This window comes from Stegostoma tigrinum, chromosome 20 (assembly GCF_030684315.1).
Source record: "Stegostoma tigrinum isolate sSteTig4 chromosome 20, sSteTig4.hap1, whole genome shotgun sequence".
Lineage (NCBI taxonomy): Eukaryota > Metazoa > Chordata > Chondrichthyes > Orectolobiformes > Stegostomatidae > Stegostoma > Stegostoma tigrinum.
This window is the reverse complement of record NC_081373.1, coordinates 34898619-34911363: the sequence shown is the minus strand read 5'-3', so window position 1 is coordinate 34911363 and position 12745 is coordinate 34898619. Positions and strand designations below refer to the sequence as shown.

The following is a 12745-nucleotide window of genomic DNA, read 5'->3' as shown; positions in this document are numbered from 1 at the left end:
AAAAATCTGGGAGAGCCATGGAAGAAGTTGGATGAGGCCTTTCTTTGCATCAGGCTCATTTTCAGATGGAGTTCCAGTATTGGATATGAGATTCATCTCAATGGCAGAGATAGACTGGATCTGAAGGAACAGAGAGACACTGGTTGTAATAATGTTGGCAGAGCAAAGAAAGTCATTGATCTTCTTCCTACACTACTGGATGTTCCTCCAGATCAATGAGACTGTACCCCTGGGTGACAACCTTTTACTAGGCTTTCAGAGTCTCATGTTGGAGCACCATCTGGCAGTCCTGGGAGAACGGAATGCCCCCAAGCAGGATGCCAATTTCCCCTTCTCTACAATGTGATGTAAAGATCAGGAAATATGCAGGGCAGCTCTAGATTGCCACTCTTGTCCAGGTAACAATGAGCATTAAACATGACATGACGCCAGTGATGCCAGTATATTCCAGAATATCCCAGCAATGATGATTAATGCTGGCGAATTTAGTATCAGGCATGCATCAGACACGATGCATTCCATTAAGAGGTGCTAAGCAATTAATGGAATAATTTTGGCAAGATAACATCCGTAAACACACTTGGCCTGATGCAGAGAAATCTTCCCTGAAACTGATGCTTAATCAAAATATGACAAGAATAAGTAAACAGTCCTTTGTGCAATTTAGGAAACCTGTTATGAATTAGAAATTAAAATGTCACCCTTTTTCTTCACTTTTTGCAAATTTCACGCAGAGATTCTCACAGGACGGCTAAGCAAAGAAGAACCACCCTTGGACGTTCTACTTATGTTCCACCATGATTACCTGGGAAGTAACGCACACCTTGTCTGCACCACATCCATTCCAAGTCAAAAATCACAATTTGTCGTGTATCATTTATGAAGCAATAAAATTCCAGTGAGTTTCACAGGTAAAAATAAGCACTAAACAAAACAATGATGTATTAGAAGAGCGACTAAAATTTTGGTCAAAGAGGTAAATTTTTAGAAGAATCACTGATTTTTATTTAATGGCACTGAAGGCTACTAAATTGGAAACTCTGGAGACCAATGAGGGATTATTTTTAAAATTTTCACAAAAATCTCTGTTCAGTCAATTGAAAGAAGTGCTCAGTTTTTTTTAATTCATGTGAGGTAAACAAATCCATTATTTATCCTGCTTATCAATATAACCTTTCACTGCAACTTAACCATCTATTCTACCGTGAATGATTTAAATACATTAGGCAAGCATTTTCACAAACAGTAACAATGATGTTAAGTCTTACAAGGACATACTTGCTAACAGTATTTGATGGACAATTAATAATCATTAATATAGTTTAACCCTCTTACAATTATTACATAATCCACAACTCAGCGGCAGCATGCTACATTCTATTAGTCATTTTGTGCAGCTGAGAGATCATGCACCAAGCACGCTTTGGTTTAAATTGAAGAAAAGAAACAATTCATCAAATGCAGAAATAATGTGACAGGTTTATCATGATTCAAACAGTAAAAGTTAAAACATTTTAGAAAGAAAAACATGTAAAACAGTGGTGAGGGCTCATTATATTTGTAATTGAGTAATTGACTGCTCTCTCTTCCCATTCTTCTTGCACTAATAGAAAAGACAGTGTCCTTTAGGACAGTGACCTGATTCTGTTTAAATGATTTTGATACATGAGGGCATCAAGATGTATCTGCTCTGCTGCTACATAAGCAGAAAAGTAGCAATTCTCTCTTCCTCATCAGTATCCTTATACAGCTTAGGTTAGCTAATATCTAAGAAGTACAGGGCTTGAGTGAGTACAGGGCCTGGGCGAATTGATTTCTGCTTGACCACGGAAGAAGGTGGTATTCTACTGTGAACTCTAATTATTTTTGTTTGTCTTTTTTTCGCGGGGGAGGAGGCGGCGGTGGGGTAGGCGAAAAGCAGTAAAACTCAACATATGGAAGAATAGTGCTTCATCTTATTAATCTCTATTCAACAGAAGATAGATTTGTGATGGGGAAAGGTCCACTGATGCCTGTTACCAGCCATGACAGCGCTACAGAGATTTACACTGCAGCATCAATCTTGTCAACTAGATACCAAACAGTGACTGCTGGACACTGGGGAAAAGCACAATACTGCTATATATGTGAACTCATTTGTAATGTTGTTGCTTTTTTGATTCATACTTGTATGTCAGGATATTTTCATTGGAACTCACTTTTTGATGAAGTCTCGCTGCCATGTTAGCCATGTGAAGCAGTTTCTGCTGTAAAAGTAGAAAGAAGCAGCCTGTTAGTAACAGATAAGAAACACAGTATGCACTTTTATAAGTAGTTGAGAACTAGCCTGTCAGCTGTACTATTTATTTCACATATGATAGTGATTTAGTTTGAGATTACATAAACTAGCCATTATGACACATAATGTTCAAATACGAATTGCCTGAATAGAAAAGGGAACTTGTTACTAGCAAACAGGAATCTACGGGCTCCACAGGTCAACTATCATCTGTAATAGGTCACATGCAACAGTTGAGAAGAATCACTTGTCACACAGTCTCAACTACTTTGATCTCAGGAAAAGCCAATTAGTAACAGCAAAACTATAGATTAATGACAAACGTCAGAGGTGAGACGAACTCTACTGCAACTAAACCACAATAAATATTCTTTCTCATTTCAATCTTCAGTTTAAATAGCCTTACTCGAGCACTTGGGGAGAAAAATCAAAACTAGTAACGTGGCTGACTCATTGCATCATTTTAAAGAAAACCGCTTGAAAACGGTCAATGTCAATAACTTCACAGGTTAACCTGCAATTACAATTTTAAAAATGCTTGCAAACCTCGCATCACACATGCAACAATAAAAACAACAGTAACTGCAGGATTTGTAGTGGTTTTATCAGGATCCACGTACAGAAAGGAGGCAATCTCTAGATGATTCAATGATGAGTTGGCCAACCATTTTATCAAAATATCACAAGAATAGAAAAAGCAGACCATTCAGCTCGTTGAGCTGATCTGCCATTTAATAAGATCACGGTTGATTTTATTGTGGCCTTAATTCCACTTGCCTATCTGTTCCTCAGAACCTTTGGCTTCTTAGTCATTCAAAAATCTATTCAACTCAGCTTTGAATATAACCAATGAACCAGCTTCCAATGTTGTCTGAAATAACTATTCCAGAGCCTTAGACAAAAAAGAAATTCATCCACATCGTCATCATGATCTTAAATGGAGGTGAGAACAATTATTTTAAAACAGTAACCCCTAATTCTGCATCATCGAGAAAAAGGGAACATTCTCTCAGCATCCTGTCAAGTTCTCTCAGAGGCTGATACGTTTCCTCTCTCATTCTTCTCAAATCCAATGAGTATTGGCTCTTCATAAAGCAATCTCTTCATCCCAATAGTCAGTATGGAGAACCTTCACTGATTTATTCTAATGCAAGAATAGGAACATAAGAGCAAGAGTAGGTCATTCAGCCCCTTGGCACAAGCTCTACCATTTTAGGTTATGAAAGGGTCATTTTTTGAGGAGAGGTTGTAAAGGCAGAGATGGGGTAGTGTAGGGGGATGGGCTTAGATTAGTTCACAGGTTGGCGCAACTTCAAGGGCCGAAGGGCCTGTTCTGCGCTGTATTGCTCTATGTTCTATGTCTGTAGCTTTCACTCCCTCTTTTTAAATAAACTGTGGTGTTATATTTGCTACTTTCCCATGCAATCTGTATATCCTATGATGTCATCAGTAATCAGAATTAGTCATCAGAAATCTATCAAACTCTGTATTGGACTTACTTAAAGACTCAGATTTCACAGCTCTCTGGGGTAGACAGTTCCAGACATTCACTATCCTTTTCATCTCAGTCCTAAATGAATCACTTATTATTTTGAAACAATCAGCTTTGGTGCTGGAGCTCACTGCCAAGGGACACATCCCACCCACAACTGTTCTATCACTTAAGAATTTTCTACCGGATCAAATCTTAGTTTTCACCCCACAAGGAATGGTTCTGGTGAACTCCCACTGGTAAGTACGTTGTTTCGTAGGCAAGGGGGGCAGAACTACATACAATTCCCCAGCTACTGTCTCAACACTGCTCTATAAAAGTAAAGCGAAACGTCTTCACTTCTGTCCTCGAGTCCTCTTGTGTTAAAAGCTAGCATGCCAAATCACTCACTGCATCTACAAACTAGCTTTCAGTGACTTAAAACAAGGACACCGATGTTCCTTTGTTAATTAAGTTATGCTAGTATGTTACCTGCAAACCTACACGCTTTAATTCAATTTACTAACATTCTGCAAGAGGCTTTACCAAAGCCTTCTGAAAATATAAATATATCACGTCTGCTTGTACTTCCTTTTCACTTTTTATAAGAACTTCATAAAACTCTCAGGTTTGTCAAACAATTTCCCTTTCATAAATTCGTATGACCTTTCCCAATTAATTTCTAAATATTCAATGATTTTTGAAACAGATTCTAGTATTTACATTCTGATGGAGAAGCTAACATGGTCCACTCTAGGACTACTTTAACATCTTATATCCTGAATTAGATTTCTTCTCATTTTTCTAAACTCTAGTGTGACAATGCTGTCACTTTAAAAAGGTTGTTTTGAGCTGAGTTTTTTGAGGAGAGGTTGTAAAGGCAGAGATGGGGTAGTGTAGGGGGATGGGCTTAGATTAGTTCACAGGTTGGCGCAACTTCAAGGGCCGAAGGGCCTGTTCTGCGCTGTATTGCTCTATGTTCTATGTCTGTAGCTTTCACTCCCTCTTTTTAAATAAACTGTGGTGTTATATTTGCAAACTTCCAACTGCAGGCGCCATTACAGAATTAGCAGGATTTTGAAAGATGATCACAAAGGCATGCATTATCTCTGTAATCAGCACTCTCAACACTTGCAGGGGGAAAGTCATCAGATTTTAGGGATCTGGCAATTTTGAGTCATATTATTTTCTCCAATGCTACTTTTTTTTTAAAACGAACACTGATTTCTTTCAGTTCCACACTCTCAATTGATCCTTGGATCTGTATTATTTCAGAGTGATGTCATATGCCTGCTTCTATGAAGACAAGGGCAAATCACTTACTTAGGTTTTCTATCCAATACGTATTTCCAGCTCTGTTTGTGGCTGTAATGGACCCACATTTGCCACTGATAATCTTTGTCTCTTAAAAACCTACAGAAACTTTGATGTTTCTTGTTATTTTATTTGCTAACCATGCTTTCTTTAGTGATTTCATGGTCCTTTTGTGCTGTATTCTAAAGTTTTCCTAATCCTCAGCCTTACAATATTTTGGGCAGCTTTGTAAATCTTCTCTTTTGGTCTAATATGATCCATAAGTAAGTGTGTTAGCCAAAGCACTCCAGCTTTTCATAATGGATATTTTTGCCTCAAGGAATTTTTGTTTTGAAAGCCAAGCATTAAATTCTCTAAATACTAAGCCTTGCCTGCTAATCAACATACTAACTCCACTAGTTCAGTTTACCAATTTTTCCAGTTCACCACAGCCACTTTCTCTTACTTTCATATTTGCCCTGGTTTAGATTGAAAACCGTACTTTCAGATTGAACTCCATTCTATTCAAACTTAGTAGAGAATTTGATCCAACTGTGGTCATTATTCCCTAAAAGTTGTATTTTTCAAAACAAGATTAATAATCAGCACTTTTTCTATACATAACACTACATCTAAAACAGCCTACTGCCTAGTTGGTGCCTCAACATATTACTCCAGAAAAATTCTCTCACATTCCAAGAAGCCTTCCTCCACAGAATTGATGCTTATTAGATTTACCCAATCTGTATGTAGGTTGAGGTCACACAAGGTTACTTTCAACCCTCTTACTATAGCCACCTCTAATTTCCTGATTAATATCATACCCCACACTACCAGTAACTTGATAATAATGGCGTAAGCCAATGTTGACAGCCCTTGCTGTTTCTCAACACCAGTCAGTACAACTTTGCAATATCTCACTTTAAGTAAGGAGATCAAAACTATACACAATACCCGAGATGGAGTCTCATGCTCTGTATAATCTTAATGCACTATATATTTTTAACTTCACCGTCTTGCAATAAAATTTGGGAAGTATAAAGTCCAACTTTTCATTTGTCTTCCTTCCTGACTATTTGCTGTAACTGCATGATTTTTTATTCATGCATAAGAATACCCAGTTCACCCTGTAGTGTGACATTCTGCAGTCTCTCTCTACTTAAATAAGTTTCTACTTTTCACTCCACTAGTTCAGTTTACCAATCTGAAAGTGACCTATTTATTCCAATACACTGTCTCATCTTAGCCAATCTTCTGAGATAGTAGGAACTGCTGATGCTGGAGTCTGAGATAACAAGGTGTGGAGCTGGATGAACACTGCAGGCCAGGCAGTATCAGAGAGGCAGGAAAACTGACGTTTTATGTCTGGACTCTTTTCTGAAGCTCCACACCTTGTTAGCCAATCCTTTATCCATGCATAAAATATTAGCCCCATCTCTTATTTCAAGTACTACGGTATTCTTTCGTGGCACATTATCTCATATCCAAATACACATTCACTGGTTTCCCTGTATACACCCTGTTTCTTACATCCTCAAAATAATTCTAATAACTTTGTCAAACGTCATTTTCCTTTTGCAAAACCATGTTGGACTCTGCCTGATTATATTACAATTTTCTAAATATCCTGCCACTATCTCTTTAATAATGGGTTGTAGCATTTCCCAATGACAGATGTTGATCTGAGTGGCCTCCAGTCTTCCAACTTCAGTGTTCTTCCTTTCTTAAATAGGAGGTGTTACATTTTCAGTTTGCGAGCTGAGACTCTTTCCAGAACTGAAGAATTTTGAAAGTTTACAATCAATACATCCACTATCTCTGCTGCCACTGTCTTACATCTCCAGGATATAAGACCTTTTTTGCGATATTTCAATGCCCAAACCTTTTCGAACTTCCCGTAAGCCAAGAAAAATATTTTTCTGGAAATCCAATTTTTTCCCCAAATTTCAGAGTATTAATGTAATAGTTAATGAAAACAAATCTGAACACTGCTGCTTTTGCACTGTAAATCTCTATAAAATCATTAAATTCATTCTACAAAGAAATAGTAGTAAAACAAAAGAACAGCTTTCTTTTAAGCAACCAGAAGCACTATCCAATCCACCTTGTAATTTCAAATAAATACTTATCATGTTACTGATTAAGGCTATTGTAAACTACATCTTTGTGTAAAATTATATTAAAAAACCGTACATTAAATTTTTGTAAAATGAAAAATTGGAAACCACTGAGTCAATCTGTTTTAATTGGGTTCCTATGGAATTGCCATACAACTACATTTTTCAATATACCGTCCCAAAGGTCCCATGCACACTTGTAAAATATAGTTCAAATAGCCTGAATTGTTTTTACATTGGAGCATTCACAGGCAGATCAATTACTCCATATACCAGCTTAACTATTAGTGACAGGAGATTTTACCATACCAAATCATAATCTTTAACTGATCTATGTCACATTCATTCACTAGGGAAATATCACACTTAAGACACATACTATAAACGTCTGTTTAAAACTACCTTCAAATTCTATGATTTTCCTATCCCAATACAGTTAGCCTTAGTCTTGTCTAAGGATCATTCCTGTGAGAGAAAAGAAATCAAACCTTAATACTTTCCAAGCCATTTCGCTTCTCATATCGATTTCAAGGATAAACAGAATCAATCATTAATAATTACATTAAGAGATGACCTGCAGGTTAATCATATTCCTTATGACTCCAACTATGGAATTAACAACAGACCTCCTAGGCTATATTACCAATTGCTGAGAAACAATTTTTGATAATTGTCAGGAATTGATGCTCACAATTTGATTTAAAAACAGCAAGTTTAGGGGATTTACAGTTACCGTGGCATATAATGTAATCTGAGCAACATGTAATTTCAGTCAACTTTACAGGGTTTTTACTTTAAAATTCTATAATGAGTGCATTTTACTCATTAGAAAAATAAAAGTAATATTTTCTGAGAATATTGTATATGTTACTGGTGGTAAGGGGTGTGTGTAATACTTATTATTTGAAGGATATAGTTATCCATTTTCAAATGAGTGTGACCATGTTGATTATCCTCTGCATTTTCTTGTCAAGAAAATTGACAGTTGTCATTTTGTTGATGATAGAAAAACATAAAGCCAGAATGATTATAAAATTAATAATGCAATTGACTACTTTAAAATTAACCTCCATGTAGAGTCTAATGACTTTCTAACAATGGCCCTTCAACTCATTGTCAGATGCTCGCCATACTCTGTGATATGAAGCACAAAAAACCACAGCTCAATTCATGAATCAGATACAGCATCCAATATTCTCCCAAGAGTTCAACTTTTATTTTTCCCTACAAATTGTTTTAAGTAGCTTTTCTTTAATTAACTGTTGCGAATAGAATTTGCTCCAATTCTAAAATAACATTCATTTTGGAAATAGGCAAAGCTATATAAATGTAATATTCTTTTTGTGCACTACCTACATGTTGCCAACACACACTATCAAGAACCAAATAATAGAGCAGACATTGGATAAGGTCTGTTCTAGACGTGTAGCAATACTATACACTCAATTCAACTCACTGACTACGGTTATACACTACAATCGGTTGACCAATTGTTTCTCTATGATCTGAAACTTACAATACTTCTGAAATTTGCACAAATTAAATACATTCGCAGATTTCATTCAATATTTTGAAATTTATACCTGCTGCGATTTTTCTACTTCTTCAAATAAATTACTCATGTGTGTCCTAACAAGCCAAATAAACCATTCTGATTTAAAGCGAAAGGCTAGATTTTACTTAACAGTGAGAAAATGGCACCAAGCTGTTAATAACATGAGCTCTTGCCCAGATCTTCAATGTGATCGTCTCCTGGAACCTACTGTGATTCAAAAGCACACAGTGTTCTCTACAGGGTTCCGAGAACATGTGTGTACAGTGCAAGAAACTATACATCTCCTTAACAATAACAAGCTTCACAATTTTACCTAGAAAGTGAAGGTTTGACTACTTAATTCACTGTTAAATTAAGTTAAGAAAACAGAGAGGGAAAGAAAGATGAGATTGAGAGAGAGAGAGAGATAAAAATAAAAAGCAAAACAAAAACATCTTTATTTTCGCAATTTAGGATCTGAAAAAAATTTACATTTAATTATAAATAGTAGAAATGTTGTTTGGCAAGAATTGAAAATGAGAACATTGTTAAGAAATTTTTTACACTGGCTTTCTGCCAATTTAGTGAGTGTATATCTTGCAAGTATGGCAACCGTTCACACTGTTCCTTGCATTTCAGTGCTGAGTCGAGGTGTAATACTTCTATGGTGCAGATTCTGGAGGATCAAGGTGTTCTGGGCAATAACTTCCCAAATTCCACAAATAACTGTACTTATAACTGCCAGACGTTAGTAACACAAAATATAATGCGGGAGAAACCGAGCAGGTCTGGCAGCATCTGTAGAAAGAGAAACAGAGTATATGTTTCAAATCTGTTCCGACTCTTCTTCATAACGGTCACTCAAAATATTAACTCTGTTTCTGTCTCCAGACCTGCTCAATTTCTCCAGAATTCTGTCTGTTTCAGATTTCTAGCATCCACAATATTTCACTTTAACTTACGTCAAACCTTTGTCTTGGTTTTCTCTTTCACAATGATGAGCATGCACTGTGAGTTTATGTTTTTTTTAATTATATGTAGAGATGCATTTACTCTCTACTCGACATTTTGTTCCCACCACCGAATTATTAGTGTTGCTCTTTTCCGTTATCCTCCACAAATAATCACCTATGTTTGTAAATCACTAACAATTTAAAACCAAAGGTCGTGTAGCAATTGTGTTTAATAGTACGCAGGTTGTGGGCATGAACTAAGATTCCACTTGACCACATATTAATAGACAATTATGGAAATTGCTATGGCTGAGTTAGGAGCTATATGCTTGTTTCACTGTGTAAATAAATGCAAGGCAGATTAAAGGCAGCACCGTCCTTCACCAACACATAATCAGATTATTACTCTCCTACAAAATCAAGTCCCATGGTCTTGACATATAAAATAATATTTGTGTAAATGTCCTTAATATGAAGTTAACAAACATCACTGCTGTCGAGATATAAAATACGAGCGCAGCCATTTATAATAGGCAGGATACAGAACCAGCCAGCCCACAACCTCAAAACCCAAAACAAAACATCTACCCTAACATGTAATCAGGCAACAGTACCGAACAATATCAGGAGTGCTAATAACTGCACTAACAACCGATTGTACATGATCAACTGGACATATAACATGGTTTACTTATAAATGTCAAAATCAACATACATTTATATGCAGGCAATTACGTTCAAATCTTGCACATTTTAAAAAAATTACCCAGAAGCAAGCTGAGCCGATAGTTTCCTATTGCATTCTCTAAGATATGACTTTGGTTGAGGCATATCTGCAAACCAATCTGCACCCACTTCCTCCTGCAATATAAGTTTCTGTTATTATTAATAAAATTTGGCATTCTTGCTTTATCTTGGTGAGTGCAAGATTAAAAACTTTGGCAACATGTCTCTAATTTGTTTCTGTGAGATTTTTGTTTGGAGGAAAATGAAAGAGCATTTTGTCCTTCCATCATGTTTAAAATTTGTCAACTATTTCGAGATTAATTTGTAAACTAATTTTTTACTGGACACAATAACAATGTATGAAAAAGTAATTAAATGCCAACATGTTCTTATGAAATGTCACTTCAATGCGGAACTTAAAAGGGATATTCTGATTGTCAACCTTTTTGTTTTGAGGCTGGTATTATCATAATTCAATGAACCCTCACTTATATTATGATTCTGAAAATCACAACATCAAGTGAAACAACTTGAAGCAAATCACATTTTCCTTCTGCAGCATCATTCCTATCCAAAAATAAACATGAATACATTTGGTTACAATAGTTTACATTGATTAATTCCTATATTGCAACCTGAATTAATTTTTCACACTTAGGATTATTTAGCAAATATCCAATTGTGGAATTCCATCAATGTTCTACATTATTGCTTCTGTACATGCTGATTTGTTGGGTACGGCTAGTACTTTGCTTCTTGAAAACAGCCAAAGAGATCTGTAGTTTAATACAATCCTCCAGGCTTTCAAATACTTGGCCTACAAATCTAACATCACACCAGTGCTGAAATTCATATACCACATTCTCATCGGAGAGATAGACAACACGTATTTTTGGCTTGATGACCAATTTAGGCTTGTTAGTTTGACTTGCAGTGTGGTGTGCTTGTATGTACTGGAAATTACAAATATTAATGCACAGGCCCATGTTCTTTACAGACAGAAAGAACAGGTACATACGCAACATCTGTTCCAACTCAACAAAACAGATGCCACCCAATCTTTGATTCATTTCCTGGACAATGCCTTGACTAATCAGAGTCAACCTGCAATGTTTAAAACTTAACAAAGCTTGACAGTAAACTAACAGTCATCATTAACTAGTGTGTTTTCCATAGCAATGCTTATACCATTCAGAAACTTGTCATTCAAATCAGTTATTTTGGTACTTCTTGTCAAGTGTCCTGCTAAGTGCAAGACCACATGGTCTGACAAAATGAGATAACAAGGTGTAGAGCTCGATGAACGCAGCAGGCCAAGCGGCATCAGAGGAGTAGGGAAGCTGACGTTCCGGGTCTAGACCGTTTTTCAGAAAGACCCTTTTTCTGAAGAAGGGCCCAGACCCAAAACGTCAGTTTTCGTGTTCTTCTGATGCTGCTTGGCCTGCTGTGTTCATCTGGCTATAAACCTTGTTATCTCAGATTCTCCAGCATCGGCAGTTCCTACTAGCTCTAACAAAATGTCTTTTTTCAGCAACACTCAAGTAGTGCGTTAGAAAATGTTAAAAATTTAAAATATAGATTTAATAACTTTCTACAATGTGTGCCTACTGCTCACCACACATCCTACTTTCTGAGTTTCCTTAGTCACTTCCGTCCTTTCCTCTCACTAACCCTCCAGCACAATGCCTTTCTCCGCTCCTTAACCTAAGGTCTCAGTGGTATTTATTCTCACTGAACCTTCCACTCACTATTTCCCACTTCTAACCACTCATGACAAATGAGGGTGCTAGATGTGAAGTGCGAGAGGCAGGTGGAGCAGTTCTGGCTCCCAGGAGTTGAGTTTTCTTCAAAGTGAGTTTGCAATCAGCTTCACTTTCTTAAACCATCCACACCAGAGTTTTAAAATCACAGGGAATGGTTCCAGTAGAGCTAGAGTAAGCAAAGCCTCTGCACCAGTGGTTGTGTGAGACTGGGAGGAGTCATGCTCCAATCAGGTCACATGAAAAAATTCAATTCATTGTTGATTAACTTGCTTTGCCATCAGGATCAGTTCACAGGGTATCCCTAAACAAAAAGGGGTCAAGTTGATCTAGAAATCCATTTGAAAAGAACTTATTGCTGCTCATCATCAGAGCGTTCAGTGATAGCAAGAATTCAGAAGAGGGAATCAAGAAGTACGATTGTCAGGGAGGAATAAGCTTGGCAAGAGGAAGGATTGTAGAGAGGTTGAATCTAGGAGCAGGAGAAGGCGTATGCCAAAGAGTTAGGAATGAGATAAAATGTCCATGAACAGGAAAGGCCACAAGGCGGAGGGTCAGCACCAAAATGTTACGTTCGAGAGGAGAGGCCACTGCAAAATACCATCAATGGGGT

At 36.9% G+C, this 12745-nt stretch overlaps 1 protein-coding gene across 6 annotated transcripts in view; it reads right to left on the bottom strand.

Moving 5' to 3' along the window:
* The window catches only part of mgmt (O-6-methylguanine-DNA methyltransferase), a 370995-nt gene that overhangs the window by 328807 nt on the left and 29443 nt on the right, over positions 1–12745 (bottom strand). For 4 of the 6 annotated variants that reach the window (XM_048551591.2, XM_059653096.1, XM_059653100.1 and 1 more), the window contains one exon: positions 2199–2246. In XM_048551591.2, coding sequence (XP_048407548.1) covers positions 2199–2231 — 33 coding nt within the window. In that variant the 5' untranslated portion in view covers positions 2232–2246. Of the gene's footprint in view, positions 1–2198; positions 2247–7561; positions 7625–12745 lie in introns of all 6 variants that reach the window. The other 2 variants (XM_059653097.1, XM_059653098.1) reach the window with 1 other exon arrangement.